Here is a 27,951-nt window from a genome sequence, read left to right as displayed (position 1 = left end):
TCAAAAACATAACCCTTCTTTAAACAAAGTCCACCGTTCCTGTAGAAAATTATCTTAGAGAAGTTGGCAAACACAGCTTAGACTAAGTAATTTTTACCTGTCTTCTACTGCACCTTTTGGCCTGTATAATATATTACACAATATAATCTCCAATATAATCTTTATTGTTTTGTTATTATTTCGACATAATGTGTTAACTTAATGATACAGAATCAGATTTTGGGGTGACTTTATTTTTCTATATAATGTGCTTGAAAATCCTGCCAAAGAACTTACCCTTAATTACAGGGGTAAAAAAAAAACAAATCTCAGATAACTTGGTTTTGTTGAATGTTACTGTAACTTCTAAACAGGAGTAGGAGCTGTATCTGCAAAGATTTTAGACTAAACAAAGATACAAGAAGGCAGTGGGCATCAGATACTTGAAGTGCTATCATTTTTCCATTTTATGGAACAAGTAAAAATATCTGCAGATATTAATCCATCTGCATACAGACAGCTGCGCAATGCATTGCTAGAGAGCCACGATTGAAGGAGTTGAGGGTTTTTTTGGCATACCTTTCAGTGATGCATGTTGCTTTTTTGAGTCTTCAAGAATGCAAGTATGGCGTTCCAGTAGCATGGATAGATTAAGAGAAATTCTATGTTTCAGATTTTGCAGAATATTTTGGTTATTCTGTGAAGGACCTTTAGAAATGCTCATGAGATTTATAACCAAACTACAACCTCACTGTCGTTCATCTATGGTCTTAATTATTCAACTTGAGTACAAATGCAGTTTCTTCTCCTTCACTTAGCTAATCAGGGATAGCTGAACCACATTAGACCACATGCTCTGATATTAAATTGGGTGTCTAAAATTAGGCATTTTGCATTCTGAAGCTTGAGGACAGGGTTTCAGTAGCTGTGGCATTCATCAAGTAGATATCAAGTGTGTAGAAACTCTGCAGCAGTAAGTAACACTGTGTTTGTGCATTTCTTATTGCTTTGTGTTGTCTATAATTTTAAACCATAGTTTCACACATGAAATATTTGTTTCCTGTTTAGTTTAGTTTATTATTATTGCTATGTTGTGTAGTTTGTCAGTCAAGGGTATTGTAAACTTAAACTTAGACAAGCTTCTAGCCCAGCTGCAGGTGATAGCATCAGGAAATGCAGTTTCTCCATTATTTTTTCAGGTGTAATGTTTCATGTGATTCTAATATTTACTTGTTTGATTTCTTGTAGACCTTATCTTGAAGATGGCATCATGCCTTTATGAATGTCTTTGTGAGGCAGAACTTGAAAAATACTATCCCCATTTTGCTGCCTTTGGTCTTCAGAAGATTGATGAGCTTGCCAAAGTTTCCATGAAAGATTACACCAAACTGGGGGTCCATGACATGAATGACCGCAAACGACTCTTTCAGCTCATTAGGATAATCAAAATTATGCAAGAGGAAGATGTTGCAGATTTAAGCAAGCAAGATTTTCAGTCAAAAGGCCTTTTCATTCAGCCTCAGGTGACCAGATCGGGTCCCCGTAGACAGCTGCATTTTGAGTCCTTCTTTGAAGAGAATGGTGAGACAGATAAAGACTGTGAATCTGAATCATATGGTTCATCTGATTCCAGTGCCAATGAAGAGAAGAATGGTGCAGGACATATTCAACCACATGATTCAGAGCTGGTCAGATTAACTAGAAGAAACCTAAATATTTCTGGAATACGCACAAAAAAGGACGTCAGCTGTCCAACAGTTTCTGATGATATTGCTTCTCTACTGGGGGATTCTGAAACTCCAATTATACAAAGAATAACTCATGTTTCAGGGTATAATTATGGACTACCTCATTCCTGTATCAGGTAATAATAAGTTGCCTTTATTTTACTGTGTTTCAAAATAGAAATAATTTTTTCTTCATTTTTTAGGAGAATCTGTCTTCTTCATCTCCAAATAAGCAATCTAATTCTTCTGAGCAATGTACAATCTTATTAAGAGAGATATAGTAATAAGCACTTGTAACTCTCTAAGTCTGGTAGAGGGAATCAGCTGAATTTCACCAGCTGCTTCTCACCAAGGTTGTCTAAGAATAGCCCTCATTGTGTTTCAGAATATAAGGCTTTGCTTTCTTGGTGCTTTGGCCAATCTTTCTTTTTCTTTTGAAAAAGGCTATCTTACAAAATATTACTTTTCCAAAATATGTTGATAGATTTGTCAAGTTTCTCCTAGTAAACCGGACATGTGCTATGATGCTGTATTTATTTATAAAGAAATTTCTGAACTGGACTCCTACAAAGAAATAGAATCAATATAATGGGGTTGGGGTATAGGCATGGTGGTCAAAGGGTTATCTTAGAGCTGCTCCTCAAGCACATGACCTGTAACTTCCATATTTTTTTCCAGTGTTTGTTAAGAGTGGGGCTATGGTTATCTTGAGCCACTGGTAAAGCCACCATGGCAACATTTTTAAAGTTGTTTTTTTGTTTTTTGTTTCTCATGATTCAGCAGCAGAACCAAGTATCACTCTGCACACATACTACCAGCATCTAGCTCAGTGCAATGCAGGCAGATCAGGTCTGTTTTAAAATGCAGTGAAGAGGTAGCTGTATGAGGCAGAGGTTTGTTCTGGGAAGGCTGTGGAGGAAGATTTGGTGTGTGTGAGGATCCATGGGGTTGACTTGTCTGTGACAACTCCCACTGAGTGTGCAGGTAGCCTGGAGGGACAGATGCTGTTGCCACTGTGGAATAGTAGTTAAAGCACTTAACCTGTGAAATGTAAGATGTGTACTGTTCCCCTTCCTTGGAAAGAAATCATTCCCACCTTTCAGAGAACTGCACTAACCTCTTATGTATATTGGCACCTTAGTGCTTTCTCTGTATCTTCTAGAGGCTGAGCTAAGGTTCAACTAAAAGGGCAGGATTCATAATGCTGGCAAGTAATAAATAATAAAATATAACTTGGTGTCTCAGCTAGAGGAGTTCAAGTTTCTAAATCCTGCAATGGAGCCATGTTCTCCATTGTTCTCACTTCATTTCATTGTTCTTTTTTTCCTAAACACCTTCATCTGTCCCTAGCATTATGGTTCATCTTGTTGCCATCTTCCTCCTGACATGTCTGAGTTTCTCTTTCTCCCATTTTGACCACAGAGTACATGTTGTGCATTCCAAGCTTGGGCCAGTCTGCTGACATTTGGGTTTGTGATTCCTGTTTTGTGATGGCAAAAGTTTAGTGACTGAACCCGTCCATCCCCATGTCACCTTGTGACTTGGGCACTGCAAAGGCTAACCTAGTCACGTCTGTGAGAAACATTTGAAGACACTGGCATGATTTCAAATGGCAGGAAGATAAAGAACTCTTTCCATCTGCTTAAATATATTCTGCACTACCCCACAGCAAATGGCTTGGGTTTGGGCAGTAGCAGAGAGGGAACAGTGAGTCTTTTGACCTGTTGGCTGGGCAGGTTTCTAATGATCTGTGTCGAGATTTTTATATTTCTAGTAATAAAAGATTTTGTTACATAATGCAGCTTCTATTTAAGAAAGGTTAATAGGAAATCTATATCTATCTAATCTAATAGGAACTTCAGCTTCAGCACGTAGAATTAAAATATGTTTTCTTCCCATACAAAATAGATTCAATTAAATGTGCATCTGGACTAGAAAGAATTTATTACCTTCAGCCTTCAAGTGTTAATTTTTTCCTTTCTCTTGCCATCAGGCCTTTGTGCTTCAATTTCTTAAAGGCACAATGGGCTCTTTCTGTAGGTCACTGAGTCCAGCTTCTGCCATGAGAATTGAACTTCAGAGCCTCAGGTTGCTTGTTGGATAACATTTGGTACCTAGTGATATCCATAAGCTCACTCTGTCTTCTGAAGCATCTTACTTCAAGTACCATTGCCTGTCTTTTCAGGGGAAAGAATTTTCAGTTAAATGCAGGGCCTGCTTCTGGTCTGCTTGGGACAGCTGCACTAAAATTACTCTGATTACAAGTAAAGGTTATTTGTGTGTGGTCTTCAAAGACCATGTCTTCAGATTTATATCTGCCATAGCATATTGTTCTGGAGAATCATGCTGTGCAATAGCAATACTAGTTACAAACTGGTAGTTGTAACCAGATACTGAGTAACTTGTGGATTTTCTTTTAATTTACTAAACAACTAGTGTATGGTAGTTTTCACTCACCACACTAACACTTTGGAAGGGCATTCAGACAGCATGGCAGAAACACTACTTTTGGATAAGCTGGTGCTTGATAAAAATTATTTTTCTCTCAAAAATTGACATTCCAGTCCATGTTGAAAATCATAATTTATTTGGCTGAAGGCATCTGGAAAAAGAGAAAGATAGAATGAATATGATTGAACCCAAGCATACTGTGTATGATGCATCACACAGCAGGGGAATCAATGAAAAGTGGTGTCTGGAAGGGGACTGAAGTAGATTTGCAAAACATAAGAACATAACTTTGCCTGTGGTCTGAAATATTATGGTTTGGTTTCTTTTTTTTAATGATAAAACTTTATCATTTAGGGACAGAATGATATCAATATTTCAGATTTTCTTTGAATTTGAATAGGAACATGATGGTACTGTTTTGTGTCACAGTTTTGAGTTACTTACTTGTAAGCTACTTGACAGCCTATAACAGGAAGAGTAAAAGTTAGCATAGGAGGAAGAGCAACTAAATGCTATACCCTCTCCTTTTCAAGGTCTGTTTATACTTTTATCTGTACATAATTAAACGACAAATCATGACTGTGAATCATTTCAGCAAGATGAAATTTCACTGCATATTATGCCAGCTTCGATCACGTGCTCGTGGACAACTGAAAACATGCCAGTCCAGCAACAAGTTCAGGAATGTAGCTGTATAAACACAACTATTCTTCCAACAGAAGTGCACAAAAGGCAACAGTCTATTTAGGAACAACAGCAGAAACTTCACTGTATAACAATGCAAAGCAATTTGGTGTTTTTCAGTAAGCCCTCAAAGACAAAATACTTATCTGATAAAACTAATGAATTTTTGCATGGTCTAGATTCTGTAGTAACCTGCTTTTAAAATATAAACCTTCACTGGTATTGCAGATCCACTGCTTCTGAGAAAGAGTCCCCATGGACAGAGAGTGAAAAAATCAGAGTGTGCGTCCGAAAGCGTCCCCTAGGCCTGAGAGAGGAGCGACGTGGAGAGGTTAATATAATCACAGTGAAAGATAAAGAAACCCTACTTCTTCATGAAAAGAAGGAGGCAGTTGATCTCACCCAATATATTTTACAGGTAACATGCTCCACTTGAATGTTGTGTATCTGGACCAGTCATTTGCATGGTGGCATAAAGCAGATTGTACTTGGAGCTTCCGTAAGGGGAGACAGAAAAGGGCTGTCTGCATTTCTTACACTGAAATAGGTGGTGGGCTTTTCTATGAGCACAGCAAAAATGCATTTGCAGAGACTCTGGCTTATGTGGAGCCATTGACAGGAAGCCTGAGCCCAGAATTTTAAGCCTCAAAAGCATGTCCTTTGCAGCTTTCTTTGCATGTGGCAAAATAAAACCCTTTGTTAAATGCCATTGCTCTAGGACAGTTGCCTGCTGCAGTCTCCTGACAGCTTTCTGGAGTACTTCAGTGAGGAGTTCCCTTTTCACTATTTCAGCTTTGTAGGTCTCTTTCAGAGAATCACATGTACCTTCATCCCTTCCCCTCCTTTGTTCTCAAATGCTTTTGAAAATTAAGTTCCCTTTTGGTCTTTGTTTCTTAATCCTAAATACCTTGTGCAGTCATAGTTCAAATTCTCACTTTTGACTGACAGCACCAGGAACAGAACTGATTTCTAGAGAGAAGCAAGCCATTCTTACTCTACTGGATGTTATTTTTATAGTCTGGGTCCTAGGAACAACTGTTCAGAACACCGAGTAAAAATTCAGTTTGCAATTCTCTCCAGCCCAGTTCATGTACCACCTTCTACAGTGTGGTGCAACACATGCAGCAACTCCACCATGCTCCCTCCACCTGACTGCTTGTGTTTGTCTTTTATGCAGTGCTTATCACCTTAGGATCTCACTGCTGAAATAACTGCTAATTAATTCTGTTAACATCAGTCCAGACAAACAAACTCAATCAATATAGAAAGTCCAAACAGAAAAGTATGCCATGGCAAAGACTGTCTTTTCTATAGGACCCAAGAGGATCTGTCTGCTTCCAAGTCTGGCTACTTGCCCTGCATTTGTCCCCCAAATCCTGTAGAGAGGACAGCAAAGGGTACAGAGCAAGTAGGAGGTGGTGGGGCACACTCCACATCCATGGCTTGGAGATCCAAACTTCAGGCCCACTAGAGAGTACATCTGCCCTCTAAGCAGAGTGTAGATCCCTGTATTAATCAGCCAGCAAGCTAGTGTGGTTTGTTTATTAATGAAATTATCCTTAGTCCTTATTTTCACTGCAGTAAGTTATTAGAGTGCATTGTTAGTCACCAGCCTGTGGAGGTTCTTTTGAAAATATGGTGTTTGTGAACTATGTGTCACAATTTTTTTTGTCCCTACAAACACTATTATTACCCTAGATGGATCTCATAAGGAATGATGGTGCAGTGTTTCCAGTGACCCAGCTGCTTTGGGATAGAGTATGGAAAGTTTTGGGTTTTATTGCCACCTTCTGAAATAATACAGTCCAGCTTTGCCAAAGAATAGTTTCTGCCTTCTGTGGCACCAGACTTTAAGGCTGCAAAATGGAGACAATTAATCACTAATTTTGAGAGAGTCAAGAGTTGACTCTGTTCTTTTTATTGCTATAGTCTTCCTGTACATCTGTAGGCTTCAGAATGATGGGAAATTGAGGCATCATTGCTTCTCTTTTTTTTTTCTCTACCCTCAGTCTCTTAATTAGCCTTAATGAGGTGTTCTGCATATGTCACGCTGCATGTTAAATGTAGTAGATCACTTAATAGCTGATCCATGCCATATGAAGTCACTGAAACTTGTTCATTGTCATGTAAAGATCATATTTATTTTTCAGCATGTTTTTTATTTTGATGAAGTCTTTGGGGAGTCATGTACCAATCACGATGTGTATATGAAGACAGCTCATCCTCTCATTCAGCATATTTTTAACGGGTAGGGCATCAGTGCTTTCATTTGTTATTTTTTGCCTTGTTGCTTTCCAGTTTAATGCTTTAATTTTTCTTTATGCTCTTCATCTTTTCAAAAATACATTCATTTCACCTTTACCACATACCTTCCCCCTTTCAAAATGTCTTTGATTGCAATTCTGACATAATAAATCAGGGAAGACTTTCTTCACTTTTGGTGAGAAATCTTTAATTTTTAAATTAAAGCTGGCCAGCCTAGAATGAAAAAAATCTGTGCCAGGGTCTCTGGAGCCACCACTCAAGCAAAGGCCTCCATTGTGGATATCATGCTTATCTGCTGAGGAATAACATCAACTCTTTCATGAAAGTGCTGTGTAATTCTTTTGCATATATTTGTGCAGGGAAATAGAAATTAATAACCTTGTGATTTGCTTTTATTGATTTATATTTGCTTAGAGGTTTAATCATACATACTTCCTGATTAATGTGAAATTGGTGGTGGCTTTACATGAGTGAGCTTGTTTTCAGCAAAGTAACAACCTTTAATATAGTTATATTTTTGAATCTTTGAAAGAAAGGATTACCTACCCATGCAGAAAAATAACAAAACAGAGCATTCTGTTACTGAAATTCTCCAAGCAGCAGCAGCAGCAGAGAGAGAGTTAACATGCTGTTAAGAAGATGAAAGTTAGAAAGGAGTATGAGGCTCGTAGCTTTCCATGCAATAATCATGAAAGGCACAATTCACAATACAGCTAATCTAGTACTGCCACCAGAGGAGATACCACTTATTTTTATTCTTGGCTTTCCTTAACTTTTCTGTCCCTTCTGATGCATCCCCTTCACTGGCATTGGTCTAATCTGACACCATGGTGAGCTATTGCTGCAATCTAAGCTGTCAAGAAATTGTTCAGTATGCTTACTATAGCCCTGCATTTTTACCCTTATATCTGTGTCCAGGGGTCACTGAGCCACATAAAAGGTTTTGGTTTTTAAGAAAAGGGGGTACAAATATATTTTGCTCTGTAATCCTTTTTTTTGTGGTTGATTCAGTTCCCTTTATCTGTTCCTATCCTAATTGTGGGTTCAATGTTTGTATAAGAGCAAGGATTGGGTAAGAGACTTAAGCACAGAGTAACCTCAACTTAAATGGGTTTGAAACAGAGCCATACCCTGAGACCTCCTTGGCCTTTTATGTTGCACTTCCAATATAATCTTAAAATGATACAATGACAAAGATGAAGCAATTTGGATTAAGGATGTCGTTTCACTAGCTGGAGTGCATGAACCAGACAGGTTTCTGCCACTGAACAGAGATGACCCTTTTCCTTAGCCCCCACCTGATACATTCTCATAAGATATATTAAGCCATTTTGGACATGTTTTGTGACCGCCTGTGACGTACTTTAGTTCACTAAAACAGTAGAAAATTATCTGGCAAAAAAATGGAAAGCTTTCTGTTGTGTCAGTGCAGTGATGTCAAACATCAGAGCCAGCACAGGCAGGGTGGGTAGGTCACACAGCTGGGAGCAGAAGGGAAGAGCAAGACCTTCCCTTAGGCAGAACAGCTCTTCAGATTGATTTAGCTGTGTACAGCACTGCAGCCTGAGACAAAGTAACCTCACTCAGTAAATTATAGTGCTGGGGTGTTAATTTTCATCAAGGACAACATATGTTAATACAGAACTTGACTTGTGGTTGTTCTGTGTCTCATGTCACAGTCATTTTTTGTGTGATTCATCATCAGTAGGATTCCCATTCATAATCCTATGATATGTCTGCAGCATCTAAACAGCTGGAAAAATAATGTTGAATTCTTAGTTCCCTTGAATGGACTTTTGGCATCTGGAAGGAAGGAAGAGAGCCAGCATGTTGTGGCATGCCAGATCTCCATAGGACATGGTTGGGAATCACTGTTAAGTGTTTTGCAGTTTCCCAGATAGGACAGCAAGCCAAATCTTCATTGCTAAGAGTTTGCTATGCTGACGTTGCTTTTAATAGATATGAATAAATCAGATATGACACTAAAAATATAAGTTATCTTCACAGAGGCAATGCAACCTGCTTTGCATATGGGCAGACTGGTGCTGGCAAGACTTACACTATGATAGGTACTCACCGGAACCCAGGACTCTATGCCTTGGCTGCCAAGGACATCTTTAGACACCTGGAAGCGTCACAGTCAAGAAAAGATCTCCTTGTTTTGATCAGTTTTTATGAGATCTACTGCGGACAGCTTTATGACCTGCTAAATGGAAGGAAGAGGTATTTAAATAAAAATATTTTTTTCCTATAAACCTATGGTTATGGAACTGTTGGTTCCAGGGCATAGATCAGTTACTGTTTCATGTAATTACATTTAGCATATTACCATTTATAGTAAATGTTATATATTTTATTAGGGTTTTTCCTAGGAGCACTAGAGAGGGAGGCAGAATCTGACACTGAGTATTGTGGCATTGGTGAGGCTCCTGGTTGTTACTGTTTTCAAGGGGAAGGAAGTAAGAAAAGGATCTGTGGTTGAGATATGAACTCATGCTGCTTTGCTTAGACTATAATAATGTAATAGCTGAACATCCATAGGTAGAGAAAACCTTCTTGTGGTCAGAAATTCTTGGTGCCAGCCATTGTATAGTACCTGTAATTCCCTCCTCATACACAACTTCCAGCTGTCCCTCCTGCTGTGACAGTGGGGCTTTGGTTTTTGCCACTTCAGTCTCCAAAGATTCCATTAATTTCCCAGTTGTTATGCTATATAATGCAGAGTCTGCTCACCTTCTCTCTGAGGTCAGTCACTGAACTGGAGCAAGTCTCTGTAGGTGATGCTTTTTTGACCCTCAGTAGTAGCACCTCAGCCCCAAACTCACTCGGATGGACATAGACTCCTACAGAAGCTCCATCCAGAATGGCAATTGGAATAAGTCTGTATGTACTTCAATTAAAAAAAAAAAAATCTAAAAATCACTGTGGTCTGAAATCTCTAAATAAAATAATACTATATCTTGACAGTCACTTAAGATCTCAGCAGTGAAATCTTCTCAGGGAGATCTGTAAGAAACATAACCTGTCAGATTGAGGCTTTTAGTATCCTGGAGAGCCTGTGCTATCCTTAGAGGACAGCACACAGGAGGGAGGCTCTCTTCCTGGGGAAGTGAGCACCCCTTCACAAGGGAGGCTCCAGTTTCTGTTCATGTGTGTTCCCTTTCACCTGAGGAGTTTTTAAGGAGTAAGTAGTGTAACCTGCTATGTAAGAAGCTCATTTACTAGGGAAGAAAGACTGTCTTCATGTTTTCTGCATGTCCTTTGACTAGTTTACATGTCACTGAAGAAGATAATACTTCCCCCTGAATGCATCATGTCTGTATTCTTCCTGTATATTGTGATGTTTCTGTGTGATTCTTAGCAGAGCTGCTCTGAAATCTGGCTTTATGGCTAAGGGAGCAGCTTTAAAATCCTGTGCAAAAATCTTCAGAACCTGAACAGTATGACTAAAAGTCTGAACTTCCTAGAGAAGCCTAAGATGCAGCTGAGGCAGGAACTCAATAATGTAAATGTGGTATTTATTTCCTTTCTTTATTATATTCCTGAACTTGCAGAAACACATTGAAATGTCAGTGGTATATATTATAAATAAGATATCTCTTCAGCTCTGGAAATAAGTGAATGGCAGTGGTGCTTTTCCCTAGTCAGTAGCCTCAATTGCTTTTCCACAGTGTGATAGCTCTGACATATGTTTTCATTCATGCTATTTGAGATTTCAGAAATCTCCTTTCTGCACTCCTTCATTTTCAGACTTTTTGCAAGAGAAGATAGCAAGCATGTTGTTCAGATAGTTGGCCTGCGAGAGGTTCAGGTGGACTCTGTAGATCTACTGTTGGAGGTAAACTATGTTAGTGATTATTTTTCATCTTCTGCAGCCTCACCTGTCATTTGCAGAGATTATTTGTTGTGCAGTAGATGTTTATATTCCTGTTCAAGGTTCTGAAATTGTCAACCCCACCAGATCACTGAGGAATGCAATCAAAGTGCCTTTATTCAGTGAGCTTCTTGGGTCACAGTGACTTTTGTTAGCAACATGCAAGCTGTTGATTTGCAGCTGTCAGTTCTGCTGCCACTCCTTATGGAAAGATCTCTGCCAAGAAACAGACTGCTGTCACTATCCCAGAAATAAAATAATGTACCAGCAAGGCACTTTAAAAGCTGGATAAGTATTTTCTCCCAGTGTGGTTTCTTTGGCTTCAATAAACTTAAATTTCCTGTATTAAAGGTATGTGTATGTGGGACAAAAGATATAAATTTGAAAATAAATAAACTACAAATTAAAAAATACTTAAGGTTGAGGTACTGATCTGAACTACTATTGATTAATTTTTTATTTAAGTATATATATTTAGTATAATATACTAAATTACATAATTAATTTTACATTTAAGTATATATGTTTATATACGTAAATATTTAAGTAATCTGAATTAGGATTAAGACACTGCTTAGGTAATGATGTGTGGTAACAGCCACGTACAATTAGGATCCTTAGGTGACACAGCACAGGTGAGGCTTCAATTTCCCTTCCCTGCCTGGCAGAGCCCTAAAAGGGCAATTTTTCTGCATTGTCCTGTAGCAAACTAGCTAGTTAAATCTGCTTTTTATTTATCCTCACCTGGCATAATTTAATTCCTTTCTCAGTAAGGAATTCTAAATTACAAGTGTCTGATAGTGTAATTGACTCATTAAAATTGGGATAGTGTTGCCCATTTATATGCCATTTAATTTTGTTCTTCATCTTCCCATTAATTCCAAGCTTTGGGACATGCTGGTGGTGCCCCTGCAAGTGTAAATTTGCTGTGTGGTTTATTAGCACATTTATCATCACATTCCACACACAGATGACTTCATTCATATAGGTATTTTGGGGGAAAAAGAAATTTTATATTGTCCACTGTTTTGACTCAGACCTTCTGAGCAATCTGCAACAGATACATGAGAAGGGTCTTGAATACATCCCCAGTTACTCACTGTTCACTGATGTTGGTTTTAGTTCAGAAACTATCTGCATTTAGCACTAATATAACACTCATGAGCTGCAGCAGTTGGTTAGTTTGCTGGTTGAGAAGTGACCACTGGAAGACAAGTGTCAACTAAGGATGTATGGATTTTGTTAGATAATGCTTTAATTTGTTCTTAATATTAGAAAAAATATTAATGACAATTTATGAATGCTCTGCTGCAGCTGCTGCTAGGCTTTCTGCAACAGTCCTTAAAAGTTTTCAAAAGACAGTTGTCCAGATATCTATTTTAAAGAAGCTTTTGTCCACCTCCATTACCTCTCTTTTTTGTTTTCTTGTTTTATTGTTGCATTTGGAATAATTTATGCTTTAACTTTGTTCCTTACTCTGTCATAATTTCTTTTAGTTATGGAAATGGAGAAATGTTTTGGCACTTTGTATTTTGCATGTGACTTTCTGGGTAACAGTATGAGCTAAGAAAGTGAAATTTCAAAGGAACACAAGAAATAGTCAATCCTGTAATGTCTGCAGTCTTTTCTTTCATTGCTGCCATACCTTTTTTTCCTAATTGTATAGTTTGGCTATTTGGCAAATACAAAAAAAAATGTGTGATACAAGAACTTCTTCCCTGCAGTATTGCTCTCTGAGCTCTGCAGTGTCACTGCAAGCCATGTCCATATGCAAAGTTGTGAAAGAAAACATTGGAAGGGATCCAGCCTAACCCACCTTCTGCCCTGTACTGAATTTTAAGGATGTCTCCTAATGTTACCTCATCTGAGGAGGACAAGATCTCTTTCTGAGACACAATGTTCTTATTTACAATTTCGTTTGGATTTTGTCCCTGTTATTGTGCAGGTGATTTTGAAGGGGGGGAAAGAACGTAGCACGGGAGCCACTGGAGTCAACTCAGATTCCTCTCGATCACATGCTATTATCCAAATCCAAATTAAAGACACAGCCAACAGGACATTTGGAAGGTAAGACTGGAAGCAGGAATGGTCAGGACTGATCAGGAAAGGATATCCAGAGACATCCTGGAGGCAAAGAGGAGGTGATGAGTTAGTGAGCAGCCGTGTGTTAAATCAGAAGATGGGGTTAAAAGGGACTTAGAGTAAGTTTCACAGTCATTTCTCTTTCCCAGGGACAGTGTTTGAGCCACATCTGTGAAGAGCTTTGTCAGACTTGCTAGTAAAAATTTCCAGTGAAGGAGTTAGGCAATCAAGTCTATCCCTTCATCTTCAGTGTTTGAATGCTTTTCCTGTCTTGGAATTAATCTGCCTGAAGGCACATGTCTGCAATGGGCACATCCACATGGGAGTTTGTCACCTTTGAAGTCAGTAAAAAGAAAAAGTCATTTCTTGGACCCACTTCATGCCATTCTGCAAAGCCATCTAAATTAGGTCAGATGGATTTGCTCCTCAAAGCACCTCTGTCCTTTAATTGACTACAAAGGGAGTCTGGAATGACTACTCAGGTGAAGATTATTGAAATAGAGATGTTTGTCTTTGGTCAGGGGAAAACTAGTACCTCCCCTAAACCTCCCTGACAATTTGAGACTGTGACTGGTGTTATCTGCAGCAGACAAAACACAATTTACTTGTCTTGTAACAGCCATTGTATGTATTTGAAAACCACAATTGTGCTATTCTCAATCATTTTTTTCTCCAGATTAAGTAACCTCAAGAATCAGGTCTGAGGAAAGAGGTCTAGGTAGCTGTATAACTGCTTAGCATCAAAAAAATATCCTGACACACCCTTCCAGCAACTACCACGCAGTTTCACATCTTGGGATCTTATTTTAAATAAAAGGCAAAGTGAAAAAGGTACAAATAGAGGAGAGAGAAAGAAGCAGAGCAGGCAGGCTTAGAAATAAGAGGTATCAGTGGTTATTTATGTGTGGTGTGTGTGCCAGTTGTTTTTTATTACTGAAAGCGTGGTGGAGCTGGAGTGGAGAAAAGATCCCAAGATATGCCTTTAAGAAAAGTCTGGGCTGTTCCAAGAAAAGAAGGGAAAAGACAAAGGTAGAGTGCAACAGTGTTAATGCAACAGTCAGTACAGCAGCTGCCACCCAGAGATAAGGAACATGAGAGGGAGCAATGCAGTTTTATGGATGGAAGGGAAAAAGAACACTGAAAACTCAGTGTATTACTTACTACACTGGAAATTTCTGTTCATATTGCCCTGAATTCCCACTGGGCAGGGCAGCTGTCTCTTGTGTCTGGAAGGAGAATCAATACATTTACAATTTCTTTTAACTTATGAAGTTACAAGCACAGTGATTATCTGGAGAAATTAGTGTGTTGCACTTGAAACATCTTATCCATTAAAATATGGAACAATTATCATCACAATTATACCTTGTATATTCATTGTGTTAGTGGCAGGATGCTCTGACACTGTTCCTGCTCTGTGCTTATTTTGGTGCCTTAGATATTTCCAGTGTGTATTTCTTCTTGTTCAGAAGTAGTTATTTATAATCCCTCATTCTTCTGATGTCATGTGTTGCAGCCTTCTGGTTTGGAGGAAAAAAAAAAAAAAAGAGGAAAAAAAAATCTCCCAGGATAAATGCAGCTTTGTTTTTTCCTAGGATATCATTCATTGACTTGGCTGGCAGTGAAAGGGCAGCTGATGCCAGAGACTCTGATCGACAAACAAAGATGGAAGGAGCAGAAATAAACCAAAGCCTTTTAGCAGTAAGCTACAGCCTGTCTGGGGAAGGCTTCATATTTAATCTACCATGTGCTTTATGGGATTAAAATTATGGGATTAAAATAGGATTAAAATTAATGATAGAGTAACATGAATGTGTTCCATGAAGGGGAAAAATAACCAAAGTACTATTTCCAGTTTGTCTTATGCCTGAAAGACAATTTTTGGACAAGAGGGGAAAAAAATGTGATGAAAATAAAGGGGTTTTTTAATTCATTCTTACAGCTAAACACAGGAAAACACAGCATGAAGACTTAGGTATACTGTAATAAGTGTCTCACATTTTAGGTAGAAACTTTTGTCCCTTTTACTTCCAGACAATATTGGCTGGGAATTGCCATATTTTTTTCATAACAGCACATCTGTTCCTGCTGCTTATTTTCACTTCTTGAACTCTGACTTTTCTTTCAAATCAGAAGTGAAGGACTTAAATACTCCACAGCATATAACCAGCAGTTTCTATGTGGGGAGAAAGGAGCAGTAAGAAGGGCCTTCAATGCAAACTTTTATATATGTTCACAGTTGCATAGAGAGGGACAAGGAGTAGAGAAATGCTAAGACAATGAAGTGCCTCTAGGTGTACATTGTGCAGAAGACTTTGCTCCTCCTTTAGTTCAAAGGAACAAAACTCACTGATGACTGAGGCCTTTTTGTGAGAATCAAGGTGATAAACCATCAGTGAGTATGAAGTCAGTGCAGAAGTTACTGCACACAACTGTACCTCTTGGCTTGCTGTAAAAAGGAAGTGCTTTGCCCTGTTTTGAGAATGTAGAACGTTCCTTTATACAGAAGCTTTCCTGCAGTGGAATGTTAGCATTCATACTGGGAGACATGTAAAGTTAATGTGTTTCTGTGCACAATGTTTTCTGCAGTACTTGCTGGTGAGTAATTGAGTGGCATGGGGAGATAGGACCTGGATAAAAAAGATTTCTGAGATGTAAGAATACATTGTTCTTAATGTAAGCTGAGGGAATTCTTTAAAAAACCTTTAAAATCAGATTATGTGTAATTTTGGTATTGTGTGAAGCTGAGCAAATACCTATTCAGTCTACAAGTAGTGACTGAATTTACTATAAAGGCATCTTTGGTAGGTCTACATGACGAGCAGCCTGTAAAACTTAGCTGTGCTCTCAATGATTATAATGCTCTTTTCAGGCCTTAAAACACATGAAGTTTGAAGTTTGATGCTGGTTTGAATATTTATGTTGCTTTTGAGTCGAACATATTTGGATACTACAACTATGAGAAGCAGAACAAAAAATTAGAATAGTTTGATCTCTTACTTGTTAAAGGTGAGATTTTTAATAAAATGCAGTAAAAGTGAGAAGTACTTGTCATTTTAAGTGGGTGTGTGTAGAATGTAGAAAGGCTTTAAATGTAAAGAGGCTGCTTCATGCCAGTATCACCATGTCAGTACCGTAATCTGCTTATTTTTCCTTTGATATTTGATCTAAATCACTCATCACCTTGTTATGGTTCAAAGTAACTTATAATTTTTGGATCTGCAAGAACAAAGGCCAACCAGCAAAGGGCTGGGTGCAAGCCTGAAGTTTTATTTGACAATTAGTACAAGCAAACTGATATAACCCTGTGAAGGTATGACACATAGGTTGCCAGGCAAGAGAGAGAGAGACAAAAAAAAGAAAGAGACAAGAGAGAAAATAGTAAGAGGAAAGGGAAAAGGGAAAGGGAAGAGATAAGGGAAAGGGAGAAGAGAGAAGGGAAGGGGAAAGGGAGAGGGAGAGGGAAAGAGAAAGAAAAAGGGAAGTGAAAAGGGAAATGGAAAGAAAAAGGAAGAGGAAAAGGAAAAGGAGGAAAAGGGAAAAAAGGAAAAGGAGAACAAGGAAAAGGAAAAGAAGAAAAAGGGAAAAAAGGAAAAGGAAAAAAAGGAAAAGAAGGAAAAGGAAAAAAGAAAAAAAAGGAAGAGGAAAAAAGAAAAGGAAAGATTGAGTAAGTCACAGCCACAGGTCCAGAGGTGTCAGGTTTCTTGTTCAAGATGCTGTTCCCGTTCCAGACAGGCCCTGATGCAGGATAGTGGGTCAGTGAAGGACATCGAGGAAAGTGGGAACCTCAGTGTTACTTACATGCCCCCAAATTTCTCCCATTCCAGGCAAATGATTCACTGCTCCTTTGCTGGCCCAAGGAGAGAGTAAACTCATTTTTTCCAGATTTTCTCTCCAGGATCAGAGCTGTCATGAGCATCAGTAACTCAGCTGCCAGCAGGAGGCTGGAGGTGTCCTGTTCAGTTCAGAGACAGAGCAGGAAAGGGTACAAGAGAGAGTCCACCAGTCCTGAACCCAAGCACTAAGCCAGCCTATGGGGCAGGGTTGATGTTGATGAGATTCCCTGAGCCCCCCAGTGCAGCCCCTCATATTTGAGGCCTTTTTAGCTTAGAAAGCGTGGTTGAGGCATATCAGATGGAACAACCAGACCTCTACCCACTTCGCCCTCCAGTCCTTATCTCTGCCAGCCCATAGGCCATATGCAGACCCTGTCTGTCTCCTTCCTCTCCAGTAATCCCTTTGGAGATGCTAATGAGGATTTGGATGGGGGGGGGGGTTTGCTAAGGTGACTTGGTGCTGGCTCCCTGCAGAGGGTCTGATGGAGGTGGTTCCTACATCCAGTCCCTCACTCACTGCCAATTTCAATGAGCATCCAGGCATGACAGGGAGTGTGTTGCTATAGTGCTCACTCCAGAGGAAACATGGCAAAAAAGAGCACGTTTTGGGGCTTGAACGTGACATCCTTTTTAAAAGGCTAGTAATAAGGGATGTTTCTTTAAGACTACAGGCTGCCTCTGTTGTTGGCTGTTGGCAAGAGGATCTGATGCATCCTGTGAAAGGGATGGGTGTATCTAGCTGCTCTGTTCTCTTAGCTATAATGGGATTTCTGTAGCTATGCCTCCATTTCCTAGGTAGTCCATTGATTCTGTTTTGTGTATAGGTCCTATTAGCCTGTCAAAGGCTGATGTGACTCTTTAGTGACATGTTTGCTTAGACAGGCAGGCTGTGTCTGTGATACCCTCTGAGAGCAGGCATGAACCTGGGCTTAAATCCAGCTAAATATTTGTTCCTGGTCCCCGCTCTCCCCCCTTTGGTTGGGTTTGGCTTGTTGCACTGGTGTGAAGGCAAAATGCCTGGAGATCAGTTGCCTTCTAACACAGCCCAGTGTGCCCATGCACAGGGGGGACACATAAGCTGCAGATTTATTGTCAGTATGGAGAGGAATAAGCACTTGCTAGCTCAGGCTGTCTCTGACCAAAGTATGAAAAATACTGCTAGAATAGGAAGCTGAACTTGAGCCAGCAGTGTGCCCAGGTAGCCAAGAAGGCCAATGGCATCCTGGCCTGTATCAGGAACAGTGTGGCCAGCAGGTCCAGGGAAGTGATTCTGCCCCTGTACTCAGCCCTGGTGAGGCCACAGCTTGAGTCCTGTGTCCAGTTCTGGGCCCCTCAGTTTAGGAAGGATATTGAGGTCCTGGAGCGGGTCCAAAGGAGGGCAACCAGGCTGGTGAAGGGACTCGAGCACAGATCCTATGAGGAGAGGCTGAGAGAGCTGGGGCTGTTCAGCCTGGAGAAGAGAAGTCTCAGAGGAGACCTCATCACTCTCTACAACTCCCTGAAAGGAGGTTGGAGCCAGGGAGGGGTTGGGCTCTTTTCCCAGGCAACTCTCAGCAAGACAAGAGGGCATGGTCTTAAGTTGTGCCAGGGGAGGTTTAGGTTGGATATTAGAAAGAATTTCTTTACTGAGAGGGTGATCCGGCATTGGAATGGGCTGCCCAGGGAAGTAGTGCATTCTCCATCCCTGGAGATATTTAAAAAGAGACTGGATGTGGCACTCAGTGCCATAGTCTAGCAACCGCAGCGGTGATTCAAGGGTTGGACTTGATGATCTCTGAGGTCCCTTCCAACCCAGCCAATTCTATGATTCTATGATAATAGCATAAAATTTTTTTTTCTGCTGTTGGGGGGGTTGTCAGAAGGGAGAGAGCTTCTTCTAGATGAAATAATTTTATAAGAGACGAGGCTCAAAAAGCTGTGTTTTAGGGTGTTAGAGGTAAAACTGTCCTGCAAGCTGCAGCATAGTGTGGTGAACAGCCAGCTTGGCTTCAGATGTGTTAGCAGCAGACCCACAGTAATGTGGAGCTCTGTTTGTGCCTACCCAGCTTCCTGGGCTTTGCACAGCACACAGAGCTGGCAGGCAGGGCTAGCTGTGCTCTGTGCTGCAGCTTGGCTCCCTTTAATCCATCTGAATCCAGTCGGAGCAGGATCCCTGTGGCTGGAATAGCAGCAACCCCCCCCATACCAGGGATATCACATAAAACGAGTCAATGAGGGAAAAATTGCATGAGGGAAATATTGCAATTCAGTTCTTTGCCAGTGTGTGATTAATGTGTTTTCCTCCCTCTGTTTTGTTGTGGACTTTGTTGATTGGGTTTTTTTGGTTTGTTTTTTTCCTTATTTTAGCTCAAGGAATGCATTAGGGCACTGGATCAGGAACATGCTCATACTCCGTTCCGGCAAAGCAAGTTAACTCAGGTAAAAGGAGCAGAAAGGTAACAGATATTTCTCTGATGAGGACAAAATTTTTAAAATAAATTAAAAAAAAATAAATAAAAACACCACGTAAAAAGAGGCAAAATTCAGTAACTGCTTTTAAACTTCTGAAAAAAAAGATAAATGCATAACTTTTCCAAACATTCATTCTAAAGGTAAACAAAGAGTTGAGGCCAACTTCCAGTTCCCCCAGTCAGACCTGGGCTGGGGAATTATGTGGTAAAAACCAAATGCTAAATCCAGACCCCAAATGGTACCTTCCAGAGTCATTCCATCACCCTCTCTGTCTACTTACTCTGCAACCAATCTTGCACCTCCTGTGCAGTAAAATTTCTTCACTCTAGTTGTAGCATATGCTTTGTCCCTTAAAAAAACATATGGGCACCCTTTTGGCACCTAGTGCAAGGGGCTGTTTATAGCCCAAATTAACTCATGTTCATTCTGAATAGTAAAAAAAGAGTTGCAAGACAATTTAAGACAAGCAGACTACATTAAAAAAAAAAAAAAAAAAAAAAAAAGGCAGTAACTGGCCATCACCTGACTGTTAAATTGCCTGTTTACAAACTGTTAATTTCCAGGAAATGCAAGGTAATTTAGCCTTTCCCTATGTTATGAGCTAATTAACTTTCCTGCATATGTCGTGTAAAATAAGACCAGACACATGGGTTACAAATGAATACATGAATTGCTAAGAATCTTATTTTTTATTCCCAACACCAGGTGCTAAAGGATTCTTTCATTGGCAATTCCAAGACGTGCATGATAGCCAATGTATCACCCAGCCACATAGCTACAGAGCACACCCTGAACACTTTACGATATGCTGACAGGTAGGTGATGAAGCTCAATGTACCAAAGGTGAAAAACAGCAAGAAAAAAACTAATGAGTGGTGTTTGTGATTACATTTTATTTCAGTTGCACCGGAAATGTTTTAGGCAAGAGACGTGATTTTTCACGATGCAAATAAAATCCTTATCTGTTCCAAGTGTTATATTTGGTCTTAAAACTCCCTGGGTCTTGGAAATATCACTGTGCTCCCTGTAACTGCAGGGTTACAATCTTCAGTGATCTAACATTTATTTTTTTTTTTTAGTTTTGTATTGTAGTTCTGTCTGGAATGTGTGCAAGTCCTTCCTGCACAGGAGGTGGTAAATCATAGGTTGTGCAAGGGCTTAAGAGGACAAGAGATGGTTACAGGGAAGAGGAGTAAAGGAAAGAGTTGAGTGGTAGGGAGATAGCAGCTAAGCAGCAATTCACAGTTGCTGTGATGGGTCTGATCCAGGAATGCTGTAGCTCTGTACAGGTATCACCCCAGCAAATTAGCCCCACCACAACTGCTCCTGAAGCTCTGGGTTATTCTTGTGGGACTCTGATGTGTCTGCTGCATTATAAAGTGTGGAAATGGAAATTCTTACACTAAAATAGAGGCCACCTTCACTCATTTTTCATGCTGCACCCTGTGCAAGGAGATACTTCAGAATACTAATATAGACCTTTCTAGAAGTTCAGGCAATTTGACAGAAGAGTTTTGATGCCTGTATGAATTACTGACAGCTAAAGGAGAAATAATGGCACCAAATTCAGTGTTTAGCCCTAACATGTGAAAACATTACTGTGTTCTGAAGACATTTCTGTTTATCTGAAAGTGATATTGTAAAATTCAGATGAAAGAACCCTCTAACACTTAAGTTCTAGAAGGCAATTCTTTATTGCAGCACTGGATGCACAAGAGATGGTTTTCAAAGTCATGCCTGGCATGAGTGACAACAGACTTATGTTGTACTAATAGATATGTATCTATAAGCCTCGTTGTAATAAACATGAGATTTCCTGGAACTAATTTTAATATTTATCTGATCTCTTGGAAATATTTGCATTCTTAATTGTGTGGGTGTGGGTGTCTCTGGTGATATTTGGGAAGTCATCCTGCAATGGCCTTTTGTTGATTCCTTCTCTGAAAAGTGCATAATGTTGGTCAGCAAGTCTAGCTGGACTTAGACAATTTCCATTTATAAGGACTTTAACTGCTTGAGCTTGATACCTATTTACATGCAAAAGGACTGGACACAGCTTAGATGAGCCCAAATCAACATCCTATTGTTTAGTACCAGAAAAGAGTCTTCAAGAGTTACACAAGCAGAGCTGGGCTAATTTTACCTTGATCTACAGGGTGCTGGCTGACAGTCTTGTAGTTATTTACCCAAGAATGTGGATTTCATACAGCGCATTATTTCACAAAACAGAATTTCATTTCAGTATGCATTATATAAAGCAGATTCCCAATTACAACAAAAAATCTATGTTTAATTCTATAGCCATCAAAAGCATGACATCTTCTAATGCCAGTCTCATTTACAGGGTCAAAGAGCTGAAGAAAGGGATAAAGTGTTCTATCCCTGCCACAAACAGGCGTCCAGCAGCTGGAATTGTATCTCCAAAACGTGTCCAAAACCCTGGAGAAAAGAGTTCTCCAAAGAAAGTGAAGCTAGGCCTTCAGCATCCCACAAATGTTACAAAAGCAAAGGCATTCCAGCCACCCAGTGTCTCTTCTACCTCTTCTCCCAGGGGAATCAGCAAAGGACATGCCTGCAAAGGAAATCCCAACTCACCATGGTTCCACCACACCAGCCCAGTCAAGGGAGTCCTACAGATGGTACAGCCCCTGAAGAAGAAAACTGATGATCTGTCCTCCCTCTCTGAAAAGAACCCCACTGTGAAGGATTTCATTGTCAAAAATGATGCCACAGCAGAAACAAAAGAAAGTGCCCAGGGAGAGAAGTATATGCAAGACAGACCACCTGTCCAGTGCCTGAAAGTCCAGACAGTGCAACCTGTTGAGAAACAGCTTGTTTCTAGAGATGGTGTTTCCTTTGGAGAGGGAAATCTGCCTTCTGATGCCAGACAGGAGTGGGAAAACACCTTTTCTAAACAATGTGTTGACACCTGGACCAATCTTCCACCATTTCAGAAGGAAAGGGAAGAGCACTTACGTCTTTATCACCAGCAGTTTCAGCAGCCACCTATTCTACAGCAAAGAGTGAACTATCAGCCTCTGGAGAGGTTTTTAATGCAATACAAGCCTCAGGAGATGGAAGTGAAGCAGGAGCTGAGCCTTCCTCCCACAGAAATACAGAGCAACGAGGGGATGCAGCTGGAAGATCTGGATGACAGTGATTTCAGTGAAGATTCATTCTCACCTGTCTGTAGTCAAAAGAGTGTGAAAAGAAAAAATGCCAACAAATGCAGTCAACATTCATTTTTCCTTCATCAAAGAGAACAAGGAACTGAAGAAGAGCAAAAAGGTCCAAAGCGACAGGATTTATTTTTTAAGTATGCAATATCCATGCAAGAACAAGAACCATGTGGCAGCTGGGATTGCAGTGAGGGCAGCCCAAAGAGACAGGAATCCATTAAAAATACAGGCTGCAGCAAAACCCCATCAGACTGGAGCTATGACTTAACTATTAAGTCTTCTTCAAGCAATACTGCAGAAAAACCTTACTGCCTGCAGGAGGGTCCTGCTAGTAACTGGAAAAATGGCAAAGATTTTCTAGCTGATCACAAACAGTACAAATCCAAACACAGACACCTGGTTTACTCCAGTGAAGCCAGCTTAATTCCAGAAAAGGATGCTTCAAACTCATATGCTTCTCCTGTGTTGAAATCAGCAGCTCTGGAGTGCAAAGAGATTGACCTCCAGCATGAAGAGAACGAGGAATCAGCTTCAGACAGACAGGCTGCCCTTGCAGATGTAAAATGGAAAGCTCAGAAAAAGGGAGTTAACCATTGTGGATCTTCTAGTTGTTACTCTGAATTCACTTCTGACCTAATGGCCCCTCTCAAGGCATCTCTTCTTAACTCTAAGGAAACAACTGATAGAGAGGAGGTGTCCTCTAACCAAGACAAGTCCCCCCGTGTGAAGCAGATGTCAGGCAGGAACATCCTGGGCTCCCAGAACAGGTTTGAGGAAGAAGGCTGGCAGTGTACAAGAAGCAGAGCTTTGACAGACAGCATGCTGGAACTGGGGGAGCAGATGTGTCGTGGTGAGAGACACCGTGCTGTGCTGCACTCCCTACAGACAAGGGACAAGTGTCTGTCACCTGCCTGTTGCTGTTGCTGTGATGGGAAGCCATGCTGCTGCCTCCTGGGATTGGGCTCATCGAAGGAGGAGGGAGTTGTTCAGAGTTTGTTTGTTGGGTGTGACCTGACAGGACCATCTGCAGCTGAATCCACAGGTCCCATGGCAGAGAGTGGTTTGCTTTTCAGTAACTCAGTATGCAAGGAAAACTCGGGTGGCAGAGAGTGTGATGCTGATGTTGAAGGCAATACTGGTAATTCAGGAAAATCCAACTCAAATCAACAACCCAGTGTTGAGCTTGTGGCTCAGGAAATACATGCTGATATGCCTGGAAAGTGTTGTTTTTCATGTGCATCGTGCATTCTCAGTGTGGATCATATGGATTATGCAGTCCAGTCCCCCCCTGAAGAAAGCAGTTTGGTGTTGCAGCCCATGTCAGGACTCAGGAATGAAGATGTCAGTCATTCTGAAGACCCAGCAGACTCCATTCTCAGCCATGGGGAAGTAGGGTTGCTAAAAAACAAGTTAATGCAGAGTACTTCTACACAAGAGACTTTTGCTGCAGGTTCAGGATTTGCAACCAAAGATAATAAACCAGCAGCAAATGCAACAAGCACCTCAGGCACATCCAGCAGCAGCTCTCCAAGTGCTGTATCTGAGATAGAAAAATGGCAGAGGGAAGCCCTAGAAAAGGCACAGTAAGTCTTGCTTGTCGCTGATGTTTGTCATGAAACTTAGAAATTCTACACGTGTGATACATTTGCCTCTTATCTGTGTGTCAAAATTAATATGCACTTTAAAAACTGATGGGAAATCAAACTATAAAATAATTATTTAAGAAGGGCAGTGATAATTTGTAGTCATCATCTTATAAATTTGATTGCTTGTTACTATATGATTGCTTGATATTTTAAAAGCTCTCAGGAAGCCAATTATTCTATTACACCTTCAAGGATAACACTAGAGGAATTAATATTATAACACAAACTGCAGTTCTCACTAACTAACTGGCTTCTTGTAAGCTGTAAAATACCTGTAATACATCAAAACAAGAATATCAAGAACAGAATCAGGTGACAGTTTGTTCCATCCCTATGGAGAGAAAACAATCAAGAGTGGCTGTGCAGTCACTCAAGATGTAGATGTAAAACTTTATGAGCTCACAAGGACTGGACTGCATTTACAGGACTAAAAACACTGCTGTTGGTCAAAGGAAGTTGCTCAGAGGAATGAATAGCCACATTGCCTTCCCACTCTAGCTGTTTTTCAGCAAAATTACTTAGAGTCTTGTGGCTGTAAGCTGTATCATCAATTAAGTAGCTATTTCTTTTGCTTCTAGATTTCCCTGTGGTAAAAAGCAGTCCCTGTGCTGCCTGTGCTTACAAGAGGTTGTGGTCACTCCTCTCTGAGCAATCCTCAGTTGCCAAGATCATCTTTAACCCAAAACCAGTGCAGTCCACTGCAGTTCCAGGGAGCACTGGTGTGCATTTTCACAGGACAGACAGGCTTCATCTGGGGTATTCCTTCCTCTCAAATTTTCTTGAAGCCAACAGTAGCTGCAGGTAGCACAGCAGGCGGTGTAACCAGTGGTGTATTTTATGTTAATCAGACAGGCTGTAATTCAGGCCCATCAGCAGCAGATGGATGAAATGGCATCCTTGTGCTTCAAGGAAGAGTGCTTGATAAATCAGATGTCAGCAATGGTAAGTGTGTCAGATGATAATCTGCGTGCCTGTTGAGCCTGCAGAAATTAAATCTTGGAGATTATTAACTAGAATTAGTGACGTGACATTCCTTGTCAGCTCTCCCTCTCATCCTCTGATGCCTCCCTGAGCCCTGGGGGAGGCTGCTCAGTTTCAGTACCTGTTGTGTCTTTTGCCAGTCTTCACAGGAAGGCACAGTCTTTGCCACGCACTTCACAGTGCCAGGTCCTTGAGGGAGATGGAAACTGATGGGCTAACTCTGAGATTCTTCTCTCTTAAAAGACAGATTTCTCTCACCTTGCTTTACGGGTACCACACTGTACCAAAACAGGTCCTCTTTCCATGTGACATTTTTCTGCTTACAGGCTGGAACAAGTAAGTCAGTGCCACAGAAAACAGCACACCCCTAGAGCATGACTATGGGATGTGACCACTGGTTACCTCTTCCTTCTGGAAGACCCTTGCCTACCACAACACAGATGTGCCAATACCTCACTCCAGTGCTCAAACCACTGTGTCTTGAACCCTCACAGGCTCTTGATTTTTGTCACTCAGGTGTTTCTTGGCTTATCCTTGTCTATCTAGTAGTGTAGGCTGGACCTAAAGACTGGCACCCACCACTCCACAGGCAAATCCCAGTTCTGTTTCTCCTGCATCCAGACAGATAACAGCAGCAGTGTGAGAAGTTTAATTGATCACCCAGACTACTAACATTTCCCAGGGAGGGCCTCCAGTCTTTCCAGTGCCCTCATCTTACTAATAAAGGTCTATTGCTGCATTACATTACCAAACCATTTCAGTTCCTATCAGATTAAGATCTGAAGAGGGACTCTTGCCTTGGGGCTTTCAGAATGGAGCCACCATGTGGCTTGGCTGCTGTGATTTCCAGCTGCATGTGATGTGTGATCTGGTAACATACAGAAGGTTCACAAAGCAGCACAAGAGCCATAAACTGAGTTAGTTTTGTGGCAGAAAATGCTGTGATACAAAGCAATTTTTTTTTTTTTAAATCTTTTGAAATTGTTCATCCAAAGCCTGTTGTTCATGGGAGAGCAACCCTCCCTCCCACCCCCACTACTTATTTGCCCCTTGCAGCAATAACTCATTTTCTGGCTGTCAGAATTATGATGAGCTTGCTGGGTGTCCCAGCAGTGTGTGAATAACTTGTATCCTGCAGTGTTATTTCACAGCATGACCTTCCTTTGGGCAAGGAACTCAGACCAGACTTCCTGTGTAAGATGCTCTCCTTCCACTGTCAGATGGTTGCAACTTTTCCATCCATGAAACTGGCTGCAGGAGAGACTCCTTCCCAGCATCAGCCACATACTGAACCAAGCAGTAGTTAAAGTGCTTAGGAAAATATTCCACAGCAGCTGGGCATTACAGCCCTGATGTCTCTGCAAGGCAGAGATACAGTGCAGGAGATCACTGGACTCCTGCCAAATAAGCTTTAGAATGATTGATTTTCATGTGGCAGCAGTTGAAGGTCCTAGCACTGGGCATGCTGACATCTCCCAAGCCCTATTTTAAAATAACTGCTCCTATTTCAATTTTAATTACAGGTTTTATATCACGTTTTATCTGTGTGGCAAGTTGTTCAGGAAGGTAGAGTTTAACTCAGCTGAGGCTATGGTACCCTCCAGATAGTTTTTCATGTCAGATCCAGCTTGTAGCCAGGCAGGATTTGGACTTGCCATATGACCTGATGTGAAATAGTACCCTGCATCTCCCAAAAATGGGCTGTTATATCTGATCCCTGAGCAGCCCAAGTCACCATTTATTTTCAGAATTGCGAGCTCCAACACAAGAGCTGTCAGGAAAAGAGTTCAGTCCACAATAAAACTGCTTTTCAGACCATCAGCCCCAATACCAAACCTTTGAAAAGCCAACTGGTGTAGAAGGGTGTTAACAAGTGCTTCATACATTTTTATTTTTAAACCAATGTATTAACTGTAGTTTCACCAAAAGATGAAACTACCAGAGTAAGTGAACCTGAGTATTTAGGGGCACTGACTGTTGTCTATGAGATCTGGGACTTTAATAAGGAAATACTGATTTAATCTACTACACTGCAGAATGGGAAACGTTTTTTATGTAATGCTGCAGTGCTTACGTCACTGCTTAGCAGTTTGGGCAGACCAAAAATCAAAGGACAGAATTATTCTCTGCTACACCCTCCCTCCCACAAAGGGAAAATAAAAGGGGAATAAAGCCTAGGGACAGATTTACTAGCACAGGGGAAAGGCAGTAACACAAGGGATAAAGAACAGAAATACAATTATATACAGATATTTACATACACCCCCATCTCGCTGATGTCAGGATTCAGGTGCCTGAGGGCCCCTTGAGGCAGGGCTGGCTCAGGATGGGGCTCCAGGGCTCTTCCCAGCACCGATGGGTTCGGATTCTACAGAGCAGGTGGGGAGCTGGGGGTAGAGGAGCAGCGCAGGGAGGAGTGGGCGAGAGGGAGGAGGGGCTGGGGTCTGCCCGACCTTGGGAGAGTCTGGGCAGGGAAGGGGAGTGAATGGAGCCCTCTGTGTGCCAAACCCTGAGTCTGAAAGCCCTCCCTCCTCTTTAGTTCCTCAAGCAATGACAGAGTAATATATGCTGATTTTCTCTAGCCTGCTGCTGCTGGTGTTTGATAAACTTCTCTTTGTCCTTCCTTGCCAGGATTTTCAGAATTTCGTGACCAAGCTGGATGAAATCCTGGTACTGAAGTCAAAGTGCATCCACACGATGCGAGCCCAGCTACAGCTCTGTACAGCCTCTCCTGGAACTGATGTGTTGCTGCAAACACCTCCACCAGTTTAGACCTTCTTTGTTTTACCCATGCTC

The 27,951-nt window shown here is 40.9% G+C and overlaps 1 protein-coding gene across 1 annotated transcript; it reads left to right on the top strand.

Moving 5' to 3' along the window:
- Nucleotides 1-1,241: 1,241 nt before the first annotated feature.
- On the top strand, nt 1,242-27,927 carry KIF24 (kinesin family member 24). Its single transcript, XM_008498167.2, has 12 exons — nt 1,242-1,843; nt 5,070-5,259; nt 6,992-7,089; nt 9,114-9,329; nt 10,857-10,944; nt 12,926-13,047; nt 14,658-14,763; nt 19,245-19,316; nt 20,055-20,164; nt 21,694-24,111; nt 25,023-25,116; nt 27,787-27,927. Exons 1-12 carry the CDS (start codon nt 1,242-1,244, stop codon nt 27,925-27,927), a joined length of 4,257 nt encoding a protein of 1,418 aa, XP_008496389.2.
- The last annotated feature ends 24 nt before the right edge of the window (nt 27,928-27,951 follow it).

Source organism: Calypte anna, chromosome Z (genome assembly GCF_003957555.1).
Source record: "Calypte anna isolate BGI_N300 chromosome Z, bCalAnn1_v1.p, whole genome shotgun sequence".
Classification (NCBI taxonomy): Eukaryota; Metazoa; Chordata; class Aves; order Apodiformes; family Trochilidae; genus Calypte; species Calypte anna.
The sequence above is the reverse complement of the archived record's forward strand: the minus strand, read 5'-3'. Positions and strand labels throughout refer to the sequence as shown.